The following is a 13,153-nucleotide window of genomic DNA, read 5'->3' as shown; positions in this document are numbered from 1 at the left end:
ACAATGAATACAAAAAGAGAAACTTTAGAAAAACAAACAAATATATATACATACATACATAAATGAAACAACGAGAAGAGAAATTTGAAATAAAAGAAGCGAAAATAAAATAATAATATTTCTATAACTAATTATTCCATTAGATATACTATAATCTACCTTTTAATGAATTACAATAAAATGTTCAATATTATAATATATGTATGGAAATGTACATATTATGGAATATGTAAATATTCCGGGTTATTCTCAATTTCTTCAAATCCATCAGGCGAATGCTAAAGCTACTGGCCATTACATGAGTAGTCTATGGTGATGTCCCTCAGATCCGGGATAAGAAATGTCCATTTCAGTACAAAATCTTCAAAACAAAGCCAGGAGAGAAGGAACGTCTTTCTTACCACAGATACAAGCTAACAACCTCACGTCTTAATATATGTGAAGCATAAAACAGAGTCAAGTGTATACAAAACAAAATCCCCTTAACTTGCTAAAGTTGTGACTCACTGTCTTCTTTTAAATAGACCAATAGTTCCCATTCTTCATATTAAATTTGCAATAATAAAATTAAAAAGAGAATAACATTTTATCCTAATTATAATGTAATTAATAAACTTAAAAATATAGAATATGAAATTAAAGAATTAAAATAAATGAGTGACCTAAACACCCAGACTATAGCATGGCTTGTTATACCGCGGATCAATGTATAACAGGCTTAACCCTAGTCCAAATTCTGCCCTTAAAATAAGATGACAATACAATAATTTGTTTGTTTCCGCACAATGTAGAATAAAAAAATAGTTTAAGCAATTCACAATATTGGGGACATCATATTTATGAGGCAAGTAATACAGGTATTTAATGTTGTTAACTTGAGCAAAAAGTTGTGTTTTTGTTTTTTAAACAAAATAAATATAACTGAACTTATATCTAATTTTAATTTTTTATCTTGTCATCTCTCTTCTCTCTACAATTCTTTCCTTACAATCTGTACTTACTTTTGCTCATGTTTATTACAGCGCAATTTTTGCCTATTGCATCACATAACTGACCTCAACTATTTTCCCCAGATATTGAATCTATGGTCAATAATGAACACCTCATAAGAAATTTTATTTTAAACATCATTCATATTAATATCAACCAGGATACACAATGTAAGTTTCAACACAAATACTAATACTTTAGTACCAATAATAGTTTAGGATATAATTACAATGGTTAATGGTAAAAGTGATTAAGTGCTATTGCTATTATTTTCAATAGAAGTTTTAACTAATAAATTGACCTAACCATATAAACCTTACTTAACTACTTCATCCGGAAGGAATAAAAAACATACTTTAACTAATCATTAATGAATCTACAACTTATAAAAAGGCCTTACCTCTTTTTTCTTCTTTTCATCATCTTTTACTTCCTTTTCCTTAGCCTCCTCCTTTTTTTCTTTTTCCTTTTCTTTGACATCTTTCTCCTTCTTGACTGGTCCAGATCCATCCTCAGCTGTTACCACAGCTGATTTCTGCTTAGCCTCTTCCTCCTCAGTCTTGATTACTTTAGTAAGCCTTGCAGCCAACTGAGATTTAAGTCCTTTCGGAGATAAGCACCGAGCCTCTAATTCTTCTCTCAATTCTGAAACCTAATTAATCACTTATATAAAACTAAGTCTGTATATTGTGTGTGTCGAAGTACTCTTTAGTTGCTAGGATGACCTATAATAAATAAACCGTTACTTTTACAGTTAATATAAGCAACACAAGTTAGAGCCAAAAATTTGATTTGACAATTTCGATTATATGTAATGCCAGTACCAAAACCTTTCAATTTGGTAGAAGAATTCAGTTTTCAAGATGATTTAGCTGAATGTGCAAACTAATTCAGTCTCTCCGGCAAGTAAGAAGAATTGGAATTATCCTTTTTGTTGGAGATTTATAAGTAGCACTGATGTTTTTCTCTTTCTGGGTTAGCCATTAGCTTTAATACTTCAACTTTTTTTTTTAAAATTTAAAGTATCACTTTTTATAAATTAAATATTTTTTAATAATTTTATATAAATAATATATTCCTCACCTTGATGTTTCGGACAGACCGACCATGTCCAGCTGTTTATTTGATATAGTTGCAATATTGTGATGAAAACATTGGCGAATTTCTGCATGGATAGATAGGGAATAGATGAATAGTTTGGGAACAGTGGAAGGGAGAGAGAGGGTAGTGTGAACCAGAGTGTGAATAAGGAGGCACATGTATTTGATGTTAGGACATTTCAGCTCATCCTGGATTGCAAAGGCTTGTCAGGTGTAGCCTTGATACTTCTGGGGAAGGTGAGATGGTGGCCGAAAAGAGTTAGTCAACAACTCTGTATTCAAGAGTAGGGAGTGTTGTACAAGAGTAAAGGCATTATGTGTGAAGACTCTGTGTAGTCTGAAATAAACTTTTTATGTTTTTTCTGTGTATACTAAAGTTAAATTTAGTTAAGTCTACTAAGTCAAGTTAAAGTCAATCCGTAAGTTTTATTATTGGTTTAAGATAGTTTTTTTTTTTTTAAATAAGTTTTTCTTCTCTATAAACTGAAATAAGATTAGCATCTAAGAATAAGTTTAACTTTTTTGGTTTGATTTTAAAAGAATGTTTTATTTTTTTCTGTTCGTATAACATACCTTTTATTACGATTGAGGTGTAGATAGTTGACCGTAGATTAATGCTTGAAGAAGTTTGTCGGGGGGTGCGGTCAGCAAAGAACAACATAAATAAACAAAACCATATTTATTTATGTTGTTCTTTGCTGACCGCACCCCCCGACAAACTTCTTCAATACCTTTTATTACAATTTTTTTATATAGCTCAAGTTGTGTTTTTCTTATACTGTTGTATTTTCTACTTGTTCTATTTACATAGGTTTTATTTTCTAATTGATGTTACTTTAATTCTATAGGTGGGTCGATATCCCTCCTATGGTTGCTATTAATCTAAATGTAAAGATATGTCATGTGTGATATCGTAAGATATATGTCAGTGGCCGCAGTTCAGGTGGGTAGATAGAGGAGCACCTTAAGTCTTATATTGTTTTGTCCTGGTTTTCGTTACTAACAGAAAAATAGCATGATGTCTAGGGAGCAATTTATACATTATATTTCTTTTAATATTATCATTTTTTCTTTGTTTTTTAAATCCATCCCTTCTCCACTGAGTGTGGGGGAAATATAAATGTAACTGTAAACATCATAAAATAGGAGTTATATACTTTTTTATTATTATAGTTAAGAGTTTGCGTTTTTCTTCTGTTTAATGGTCATGTTTTGTTTCCAATTAAAATTTTATCATATCTTATACTTTCAAAATTAAAGGTAAGTTACTGATGTGTTGTTCTTTTTTTACTCAAACGGGTGCAAGATAAAAATTAGGAAAGAGAAAACACAAGATCTAACTATTATGACAAAACTCCTACTAGAAATATATTATTGAAATAAAAAAAACCGTGCCCGTGTAGGCCTCGGCGCTTCGCGCCGAGGCGACATATTTCCGTGACAACGTATACTCTATGCTAATATTACATAAATATAAATTAAAATCAATCCAATGTTATATATTTGAAATAATAAACCAGTTCACATATTGAATTCAGATATTTATTTTTGCTTGGTTATACAAAATATTTATACAGTTATACTTAATTCTAAGACTTAATACAACCTAAAATAGAAGTAACGGTATTCCGTAGCAATATATATATCCTCTTACCCCCACCACCTCACTCTTACCCATCCCCACCACTACCTTCTCCGTTACGGGACACTTTTGCCTGCATGACTCTCAGCATCTATAATCCTCTTACCCCCACTACTACACTACTAATTACCTCCCCCACAATCTACTTCCGTTACGGGACACTTTTTCTAACATGGCATCCCGCAAAATGATTTATAAGACGTTGTCACGTCAAAATAAAAAGTTGAAGGATGAAAGCTGATAACTAAACCCAGAAAGTGGAAAAAAATAATCAGAAAACATCCCAAATGGGTGCCTCCAAAAAAACAAAAAAAAAATAAAACAGTTTATTTTTAGTGCTGAACAAACATATGATGTTGAATTTCAATTTGAAAATTTTTAATCTACTTATTTTTTAAAAAATTTTATAGCAATTTAATTGCTTTTATGTATATCATAAGCACTACCGGAATGGAGGCTGGACTCCCAAAACATGAATTAATTCATTCAAGAAGATTTATTATACTATAAATATCTTCAATTGTTTCATTATTTATGTCACAACATACAGCGATAAGTATGTAGTTAACTAAAAAGTAGATATTTTCTTTAAAATATTATGAAAAAGCGGATGTATTTTTAAGAAAATTTATTTTTTATGGATGACCAGACAGGTGGGCTTGAAAGAAGAGTATTTTTTATGATACACTAACCTAACACTCCTTGTACTACTTTACTTCCATTATTATTTACTTAATTTACTGCCTGTATATTTTTGAAAAGTTTATTAAAGCATCTTATCAACTCATTTAATAATTTCAAATTAGAGGATTATAAATAAAATTGGATAATCTAATATAGTATACCTTCATATTCTTAGGATCTAATTCAGAATGGTGCCTTGGTTCTCTCTTTGGTTTATCAGGACTCTGTTCACTCAGAGATTCTTTTTCGCTCACCTCTTCTTCCTCTTCCTGCAATTATTAATTACTAATAAGGAACGGTTTGATAACAGCTGATAATAGCCCCAACCTATTTGAGCCGCTGTCAGTTCTGGATGCCTTGATTTCTAATCTCTAATCAGGTTATATGACAGTTAATAGGGATTTGGTTAAAATAGGAGAGGTAACTAAATCTAAAAAATATGCAATTTCTATTAATGTAAATAATTTAAACTGAATGGGTTTTTAGATCAATCTAAATAATTATTTTAAATTAAAAAAAAAAAGGAAAAAAAAAGAACTAATTAAAATATCTATGTAAAAAATGATGAGATAGACTGGGTGCCTTTTGGTCGTGGTCGTTGAGTTTCCTGGAAAGCGCCTTCTGGTAGTTGAGATGAAGCCCTTCCCACTCCAGGCGAGTTGGGACACATGACCAAACGTCCGGAACAAAGATGACCACCGTCTCTACCCTTGCCGGGTAGCTCTTCCCTCGATGGACACTCTCCCCTCGGTGGTAGTGGACCTCCATAAACCGAAACCTGTAAAACCAACTCGTCTAGCTCTCTTTTTCAACAAGTAGGAAACAAACCAACAGGTACCAGGAGTACCGCCATGATGTCTGAGTATAATCTCTCCAAAATGGAAAAAAATAAGTTAAAATAAAAAAAAAATTAAGAAGAAAAAAATAAAGAGTTTCCCCACTTTCAACAAACACCGAACTCTCGACAAATTTTAATTAAAGCATCATCCATCCAGTTGTAGAAAAAGAATAAATGTATTAGCTTTGGAGAAGGACCCATGCAGATAATCTTCCCTGGAGAACGGTGTGCTCAGTGTTTTATGTTTAAAATAGGTTAGCGCATTTAACTGGATAATTCCAAAGAAGTTGCTCAATGAGAAAGTTAAGTAAAATAAGAAGAAGGTGGAACCAGTGAGTTTGGTAAAAGGAAACAGGATCCATAAAAGTTGCTGTAGGCTTTGCAGTAGATTGACGTTAGAATGAAATCCAGGAACACATTACGGCGAGGTTAGTAGTAGTAGACAATAAACAAAATTACTTTTAACTAGTTTTTTTAGATAATTTAAATAAAATAATTATTTAAATTTTAAACAGAGATACAATAAAATGTATCAGCAGAATGTAATACCCCAAATATGAAGATTACTAAGAATTCAGTCTCCACCCGAAGTAACATCATTAATTTATAAAACTAATTAGTATTGAACTAAAATTGATATGAAATTAAAGTAATACATAGAACTTCTAAAATAGCAAATACGTGATACACAACAAATATAAAATCAACTACATTTAAAAAAATAAAATAAATTATCAACATCCAAAATGATATGTAAGAAGCTACAGAACATGCATAATGTGAAAGTATTGAATAACATTAGTTAGAACTAGGTCTATTGCTTTTAGAAGAAGAATAAGCCACAAAAATTTACTAAATAAAAATCATGAATTATTAAAAATAATGAAAAAGGAAAGTTTAACCATCCTGCAATATAGCTAACATATCTGGTAATAATACTAATATTTCAATTCAAGTATTTAGACCCTATTTATTCCCTCAAATGACATCTAAAAATTATAAAATGGAAACATTAAAAAAATAAATAAAGAATTGGGGCACAAGCAAAATTAATTATCTAGTAAATTAATGATGATTTTTCTTAATCAAAATATCAGCAAAAAACATTACTGCAAAACGACAAAAAAAGCAAACAATGCAATGTTTAAACCATTTCTTTGCCTTTGAGTTCCTCTCTTACTATCTCATTACAAATGCATTCCATCTTGCTTTCCAATCATTCCTTTAGGGAAACTTTATTTCTAAAGATATGAATATTTTCCAGACTTTTAGTCATTATCCAGATGTTAGTACCAAATAAGAATAAATATAGCATAATAACTTGAAGATGAATTTAATTTCTCGTTTCTCAATCACATAGTTTCTGAATCTACTTTCAAAGTTCTGTCCTTTTAATTTTTACTTCTTATTAATTACTATTTGTAATTCTTAAGTGAAGTCTGTAACCATCTTAGACAGTTTACAATACATAAGGGCTTCTCGTCTGAACCCGCCATAACTTTTTTAAAATATTCTGATTCCTAATTTTTATTTTTTTTTGTGTCCTTGATATTTAGACTAGACAGTTAGTAGACAACTATAGCCAGAGAGATTGGAGGTGGCGGCATGGCTGACCTGGACTAATGGCTTGAGTTCAGAGTTGCTCTATCTTACAACATAAGCTGCCTTATTTTAATCCAGGCAATGGTTCTGAACAGTTTTTGATAATCTCGGAGTGTTAGTATTTTTTTTTTTTAATACCTATTTATTTACCAGTGAGTTTCAAAATAAACAAATATCAAAGTATTTACAAATTAACAATTCTTATAGCCAAATGGCCAAAATTTCCTTGACAAAACGTCAAGATCACAGGAAAAATTATGATTACTGATAAATTGTGACTTTACCATAAGTTGGTATCAGATCTTTGATATTATTACTTCAACTTGTTATTTATTGCAATCATTTTGAGGAAATAGCAAGTGCTTTTTCATAATTTCTAATGCCAAGTAAGAGCAGAGAAAAGTTAATCCATACATAGAAAAAAGTTGTTAAGGTTAGAATAAAAATAACTGTATTATAATGGGGTTTATGCATTATGTTACAGATTTTACTGAAACAAATTTTGGATGGTACATTTGCTTTTGAACTATATTCATTAGTTAATTTTTTATAAGCTTATTAATTTTTTAACTATGGAGAAGTCACAATACAACCAGCATGACATAACTACTGCAGCTCTTGTGTTCTCTTTCACCTGGTGATATTATTTTTCTATTAATAGATTGTTGCTTGAAATTATAGATCATTTAATGCATGGAAATTTGACAATTATCACTCATCTAATGGGTAGAGAATTTTTTAAAATGAGGAATGGTATACCCAGTTGAAGGATAAGGCCAATCTTGAATGTTGAGTTAATAGTAAACATAGGGGAAATTTATTTTAAATAATATTTTGAAAATAAGTTATTAATTAACCTAACAAATCATTTGACTCAAATATTATATATTAAATGATTAATGCATTAAATGATTTATTTTCTGAATATACATTGTTGAAAACACGAAATCATCAATATGAGTTCATTATAGACAGTCAAGCGTAAATGTCATGATGGTGTACACCATGGCAGTAATGTGTCACATTGAAACACTTAGGTAGTAGTTTCACTGCCACAACATGCTGTGAACTATTTAAACCAAACAGATGTCTATAAAGGCAGCTGTGACATTAAAACAATAGTGTATAGTTTAACTAAGTGTTTAGTAGTGTATGAGGGGAGAAGAGTCGGCTTGTGGATCTGGCAATGCTGGTCACCCAGCCACCTCCAGGTATCAGCCATCCCCAATCTCCCTAATTATAGTACGAGTTAAATGGGCCTTAACTAGTAGCATTTATTTTGACTAAACTCCTGGTGTATGGGAATTTCACATCACATTACCTCTATTTTCTTTTTCTTTCTACTAAGCTTTTTAATTAAGTTTTTGGGGTGATCTTATGGATTCAAAGCCTTCATACTTGACAAACTCAGCTATTACATTATCTGATCCTTCCTTCATCCTTGAGTCAGCATTGTTTCATTTTTCAGCACCAAATCAAACTCATATTATTCAAACTCTTACCGCCGAACTGCCTTTTATAAAGTTTTTTGCAAACTTCCAAAATACTTATATCTGAAACCATTTCTTCTTGGTCACTCTAGAAATTTATTTTGCCGGTTTTAAGGTATTTTAATCACCTCCATTTCCTTCACAAACTATTAATGAAATAAGAATAGGCTGGAAAATCGGAGAAAAGGCTGAAGTTTCACGGAGAAGATGGGAATAAGATATTTTGAAGTTATAACTAGTTTGATTATATTAAAAGAATGAAAATTGTTTTTTTTTCATATAAAACATACATTTTTGTATACAATTTTTCTGTTATTGTAATTCAAATAAAAAAAAAAAAATCATCCGGAGACGCGTGGAATAATCACTGTTGAGTAGAAATAGCTAATAAGATCAAAACCAGGAACTGTATACTTTAACAGCCTGAAGTCATAATAAATATTATATTTGTTGGGATGGGGTCTGGAAAAATACATCAGAATGAGATTGATCAGACAGCTGACAAGGATCAGTGAAAATAAAATGCTGAAAATAAAATTTTACTAAAAAAAAAAAAAAAAAAAAAATTAAGATGAGGGGGGTTGGTAGAGCGTTAAGGTAATGTTCCTTATTAAGCCAGGAATATTCTGGGTGTAGAGGACTGGGAAGGAGTGTCATTGAGTAGCGATGACAGGTGAAAAGCATTTTGATTCAGAAGAGCTGTAAAGCTAATAACTGTATGTTTTTCAAATCAATCTCAACTTGATTTATTTCTTTTCTTTATAAACTTTTTATTATTAACCTAACTTATTCAAAAATCATTATCATATTATTCTTACATAGATTTTTCCTGATGGGCTGGTATACAAATAATGATGGGATGCCAGAAACGATGGAGAGCCTATACAATAATCTACTACTTATAAAACAAAATTTTAAAATATTTTTGTTTTTCCCCACATTAACTTTTAAACAAAATTTATAAGTACATCCCATTAATACCAATATCCATCCTTCTAAATAAATGATGCACTGTTAAAAAAAAAAAAAAATCCCAAATAGAAACGGAGTGATTATAGAAAGAGAAACATGTTTAAGATTAGATGTGTAGCAGATGGTCGGGGATTGCAGTTAGCAAATTAACAAAAAAATATTAATTCGGGCCAATATAGTTTATTTGCTGGCCGCACTCCCGACCATCTTCTCCACATATTAATCTATGGTCAACTATCAACACCTCGTTAAAAGTAGATGTTAATATATTTCAACAACGGATATTCAATGTTTAAAATAATATAATTAATAATCATTCAAATATAAATATATAATAATCTTGTGCACAGTATCCCTTAAAAAAAAAAAAAAATAAATAAGGTCAACTAAAATTTGGTTAAGTGGTTCATAAAGTTGAGGCTTAACGCTCATATAACAATATCCTCCCCCCCCCCTTTTTTTTTAAACTGAAACCTTCACAGATTAATTCACCCCCTAAATCGTAAATCACAAACAGGAAAAAAGTAATTCAAAGTAAATTTGAATTGGGCTAATGGTTTTAATCGAGAATCAAAAATAGGGAAAAAGTAATTCAAAGTAAATTTTAATCGGCCTAATGGTTTTAAATTCTAATGATGTAATATTTTTATATTCTATAAAATAAATAAAAAGCCTCCTCTAATCAAATAATGACGAACTAATTTTTTTTAAAAATATTGGCTTTTATGAGTAATTGATAAGTTAGTAAAAGCAAACACAAAGTACTCAAATAGAAAAGCGTACTTACCATTGAGTACAATCAGACAGATCTATGCCAGTAAGTGCCTTGGTGGTCCTTATGGCAGTTTTGACTAGAACCCCAGGGTCCTCGCTAGGATTGGGACCATCTAGCGACGGGGACCACGGCCCCCCTATGGCCATGTTCTCTTTACCTCTAGTTCCTACGAGGAAGTGAATTAGCCGAGTAGGATGTGATAGAGAGTCCTCATCCACTGTTGATCGTGACCCTTCTCTATCCTCTGCCATCACAATGCATTTTGAGTACAGTTCTTCTAAACCAGGGCTTGCCATTAACATTACCTGTTTAAATACGGTAACTTTACAAATTTTGGAAAATATTATAAATACAATTATATTAAATTTTATACAGCTAATAAAATATTGAATTAAAGATTTGATTACAATACATGGAATTTTCAACTAACAACAAACTGATTTACTTTGTAATTCTTTAATAAAAAAAAAATTAAAAAATGCTTATCAAATAATAGTTATAGATAAAATTAAAACCTATTATGATATAAATAATGAGGTTCTATAAATACAGAAGATTTACTTAATTTATAAAATAAATTATATAAACTTATTATTAATAAATTATATAAACTTATCCACCATATAAAGTTATCCTCAACCATAAAATTTCTTCTCTGACCCATATCCTTAAAACCAATATGAGCGACATATATTTCAATAATTTTAACACCACAATCTCCACCATTGCTGTGGTTTCTTTAAATCATTCCTTCGATTTTGACAAAACGTCTATACTAGCTACAGTTCATGACAAAAGACTCATCTCTGAAAGCTTCTATATCCAATTAGAACCTTCTTCCGTCAATTTAAACACTGACAAACACAACTTATCATTAACATATTCACAAATAGTTAATTAATTTTTATTATTTTTTTGTTCATAATTTTTTATTTATTTATTTTATTTTTCACCCACTTTGTAACGTACTAGTTCACTCACATCTTACCACTTGCGGTAAGATTTCAAGGTAACAGCTTCGTTTTATGTTTTATTCTCTTTTTTCCCTTGTCTTTATTCCACCCCCCTCCTTTTCTTAATTTTCCTTACCCATGTTATTAGTTATGTTCACCATATATTGTTACTGTTGTTTTCTATATTTTTTTTCTATTCATTTGTTTTGTTAAACTTAACTTCATATTTTGCTTCTTTATCTAATATCATGGTTACATATTTCATTTATTACATATATTTTCTTTCTCTCAATTTTATTTTTTCTTTCCATAACTTTAATTTTTAGATTATCAATAAACTAAAATATTCATATTCCTCTGCATTATATAACTTCAAATTTTTATTTTATATCCTTAATTATGTTATTTTACCTACTTATTCAATTACCTACATATACATTTTATTTTCCACTTCTTTCATCACTTTAATTTTATTAATTCCATTCTGTACACTTATTTACTTTATCTTGTGTTCTTAGCCCTGACGAAGGCTAGAAATTCTGGCCGAAATGTTGGCACGATTAAATAACTTATTTCAACTTATTTGTGTTATATTTTGACCGCAGCCCCCAACCATCTTCTTCTCGTATCAACTTATTAATTCATAATTTTTTTTGTCAAAAATTGTATTCTATAATAAGATATTCGAAGAAGTATCCCATTAATACTCAACAGCAAGTTAAATCTTATAACGTTAATAAAATAGAATAGAGGTTAAAAAGAGATTACATGCAATAATCATAACACTTGTTATACAATTCGTTTAAATACCAGTAAAAAAAAGTTTAATATGATGAAAATGTATTTATTAAAAATAATTGTCACTAACTTATATCCAATAATTATTAGATCAAAATTATCAATCAAATAATATAATTAACTTAGTAATTACTATGTACCTTAGCACAGTATAAGTAATCAGCATCAGGAGGTTCTAAGACAGCGTTATTCTCATCAATATTGTCAACGTCCTTATGCATTACGTGAAAAGTACAAGGGTAATCCAGAGAAATTGGTTTCCCAATAGGAAAAGTTTCAGTCCATTGGAATATTGATAGGAAGAAGTCCGAAGGTATGTACATGTTAGGATAACGTTTCTTAACTTCTACAACATCAGCTTCATGACTAAACATTAAAACAAATTTTAAATAGATATTATAATAAGGCAAACAGAGGACAGTACAATTATTGTTAAAAAAATATCCATTTGAATTATTATTAGTTCATGTCGGTGATTGTTTAACAAACAAATCACCATCTTTATGAAAAAAACAAAATATATAGATTTAAGCAATGCGAACTGATTGACCCACACAATGTGTGTTGATTCGGGAAAGCTATTAACCTGTTCTAACTGAATAATCTAAATCGAATAATGGTCATCCAAACTAGCAAGTTATAACTTACTAATAAAACTTACGTATTGAGATTTGTCTTTGGAACTGTAACACTATATCTTGGGACAGGCCTTCTTGGTCTCCTTGCCTGCCTGTTAGGTGATTTACTTCTTTTTCGAGGTGGAGATTTCGCTTTATCATCTCTGAAAAAATTTTTTAAAAATTAAGAAAATGAATATGTTTTTAAAGATATATAGGTAATTTAATTAAGTAATTGAGGTAACAAAAAAAAAAGTGGACAGGAGATAAATGTAATTGTCATCACTATTATTAAATAACCACTAGACCTGATAATATAAAAATGTCATTAGAGTGCTACCAATGGGTAGTTTCTCCACAAACCTGATTTAGATTAGATTTTTATTCAGGGCGATCAACATCTAGGTTATTACGCCCTTTTGCTTTATTTATCTTCTTGTCTTTGACATTTGATAGATGAATGCAGACTGTTTTCTTTAAAACTAGTCGATATTGGTGAATTATATTATTGTACAAAGTTGAGTTTCTTACAGAATTATTATTATTTTGTCTATGGATTCTGCTGAGTCTTTAAGTGCCAATTCTCTTGTGAATTCACCCACACACATGTATCACTCCATAATAACTTACATCAAATTATTAAATGATTTTAGTAACAGAAATACTAAAATTATCTAATCAACAAAGGAATT

The 13,153-nt window shown here is 30.1% G+C and overlaps 1 protein-coding gene across 6 annotated transcripts in view; it reads right to left on the bottom strand.

The window, feature by feature from the left end:
• LOC106681237 (cell division cycle and apoptosis regulator protein 1) overlaps positions 1-13,153 on the bottom strand; it is a 39,409-nt gene that overhangs the window by 10,926 nt on the left and 15,330 nt on the right. For all 6 annotated transcript variants that reach the window (XM_014421449.3, XM_014421451.3, XM_014421452.3 and 3 more), the window contains 6 exons: positions 12,506-12,625; positions 11,985-12,210; positions 10,106-10,398; positions 4,999-5,194; positions 4,578-4,685; positions 1,391-1,642 (listed from right to left, as the gene is read on the bottom strand). In XM_014421449.3, coding sequence (XP_014276935.1) covers positions 1,391-1,642; positions 4,578-4,685; positions 4,999-5,194; positions 10,106-10,398; positions 11,985-12,210; positions 12,506-12,625 — 1,195 coding nt within the window. The remainder of the gene's footprint in view (positions 1-1,390; positions 1,643-4,577; positions 4,686-4,998; positions 5,195-10,105; positions 10,399-11,984; positions 12,211-12,505; positions 12,626-13,153) is intronic.

The sequence above is a fragment of the Halyomorpha halys genome, unplaced genomic scaffold (genome assembly GCF_000696795.3).
Source record: "Halyomorpha halys isolate HHAL.00 unplaced genomic scaffold, Hhal_1.1 Scaffold321.1, whole genome shotgun sequence".
Classification (NCBI taxonomy): Eukaryota; Metazoa; Arthropoda; class Insecta; order Hemiptera; family Pentatomidae; genus Halyomorpha; species Halyomorpha halys.
The sequence above is the reverse complement of the archived record's forward strand: the minus strand, read 5'-3'. Positions and strand labels throughout refer to the sequence as shown.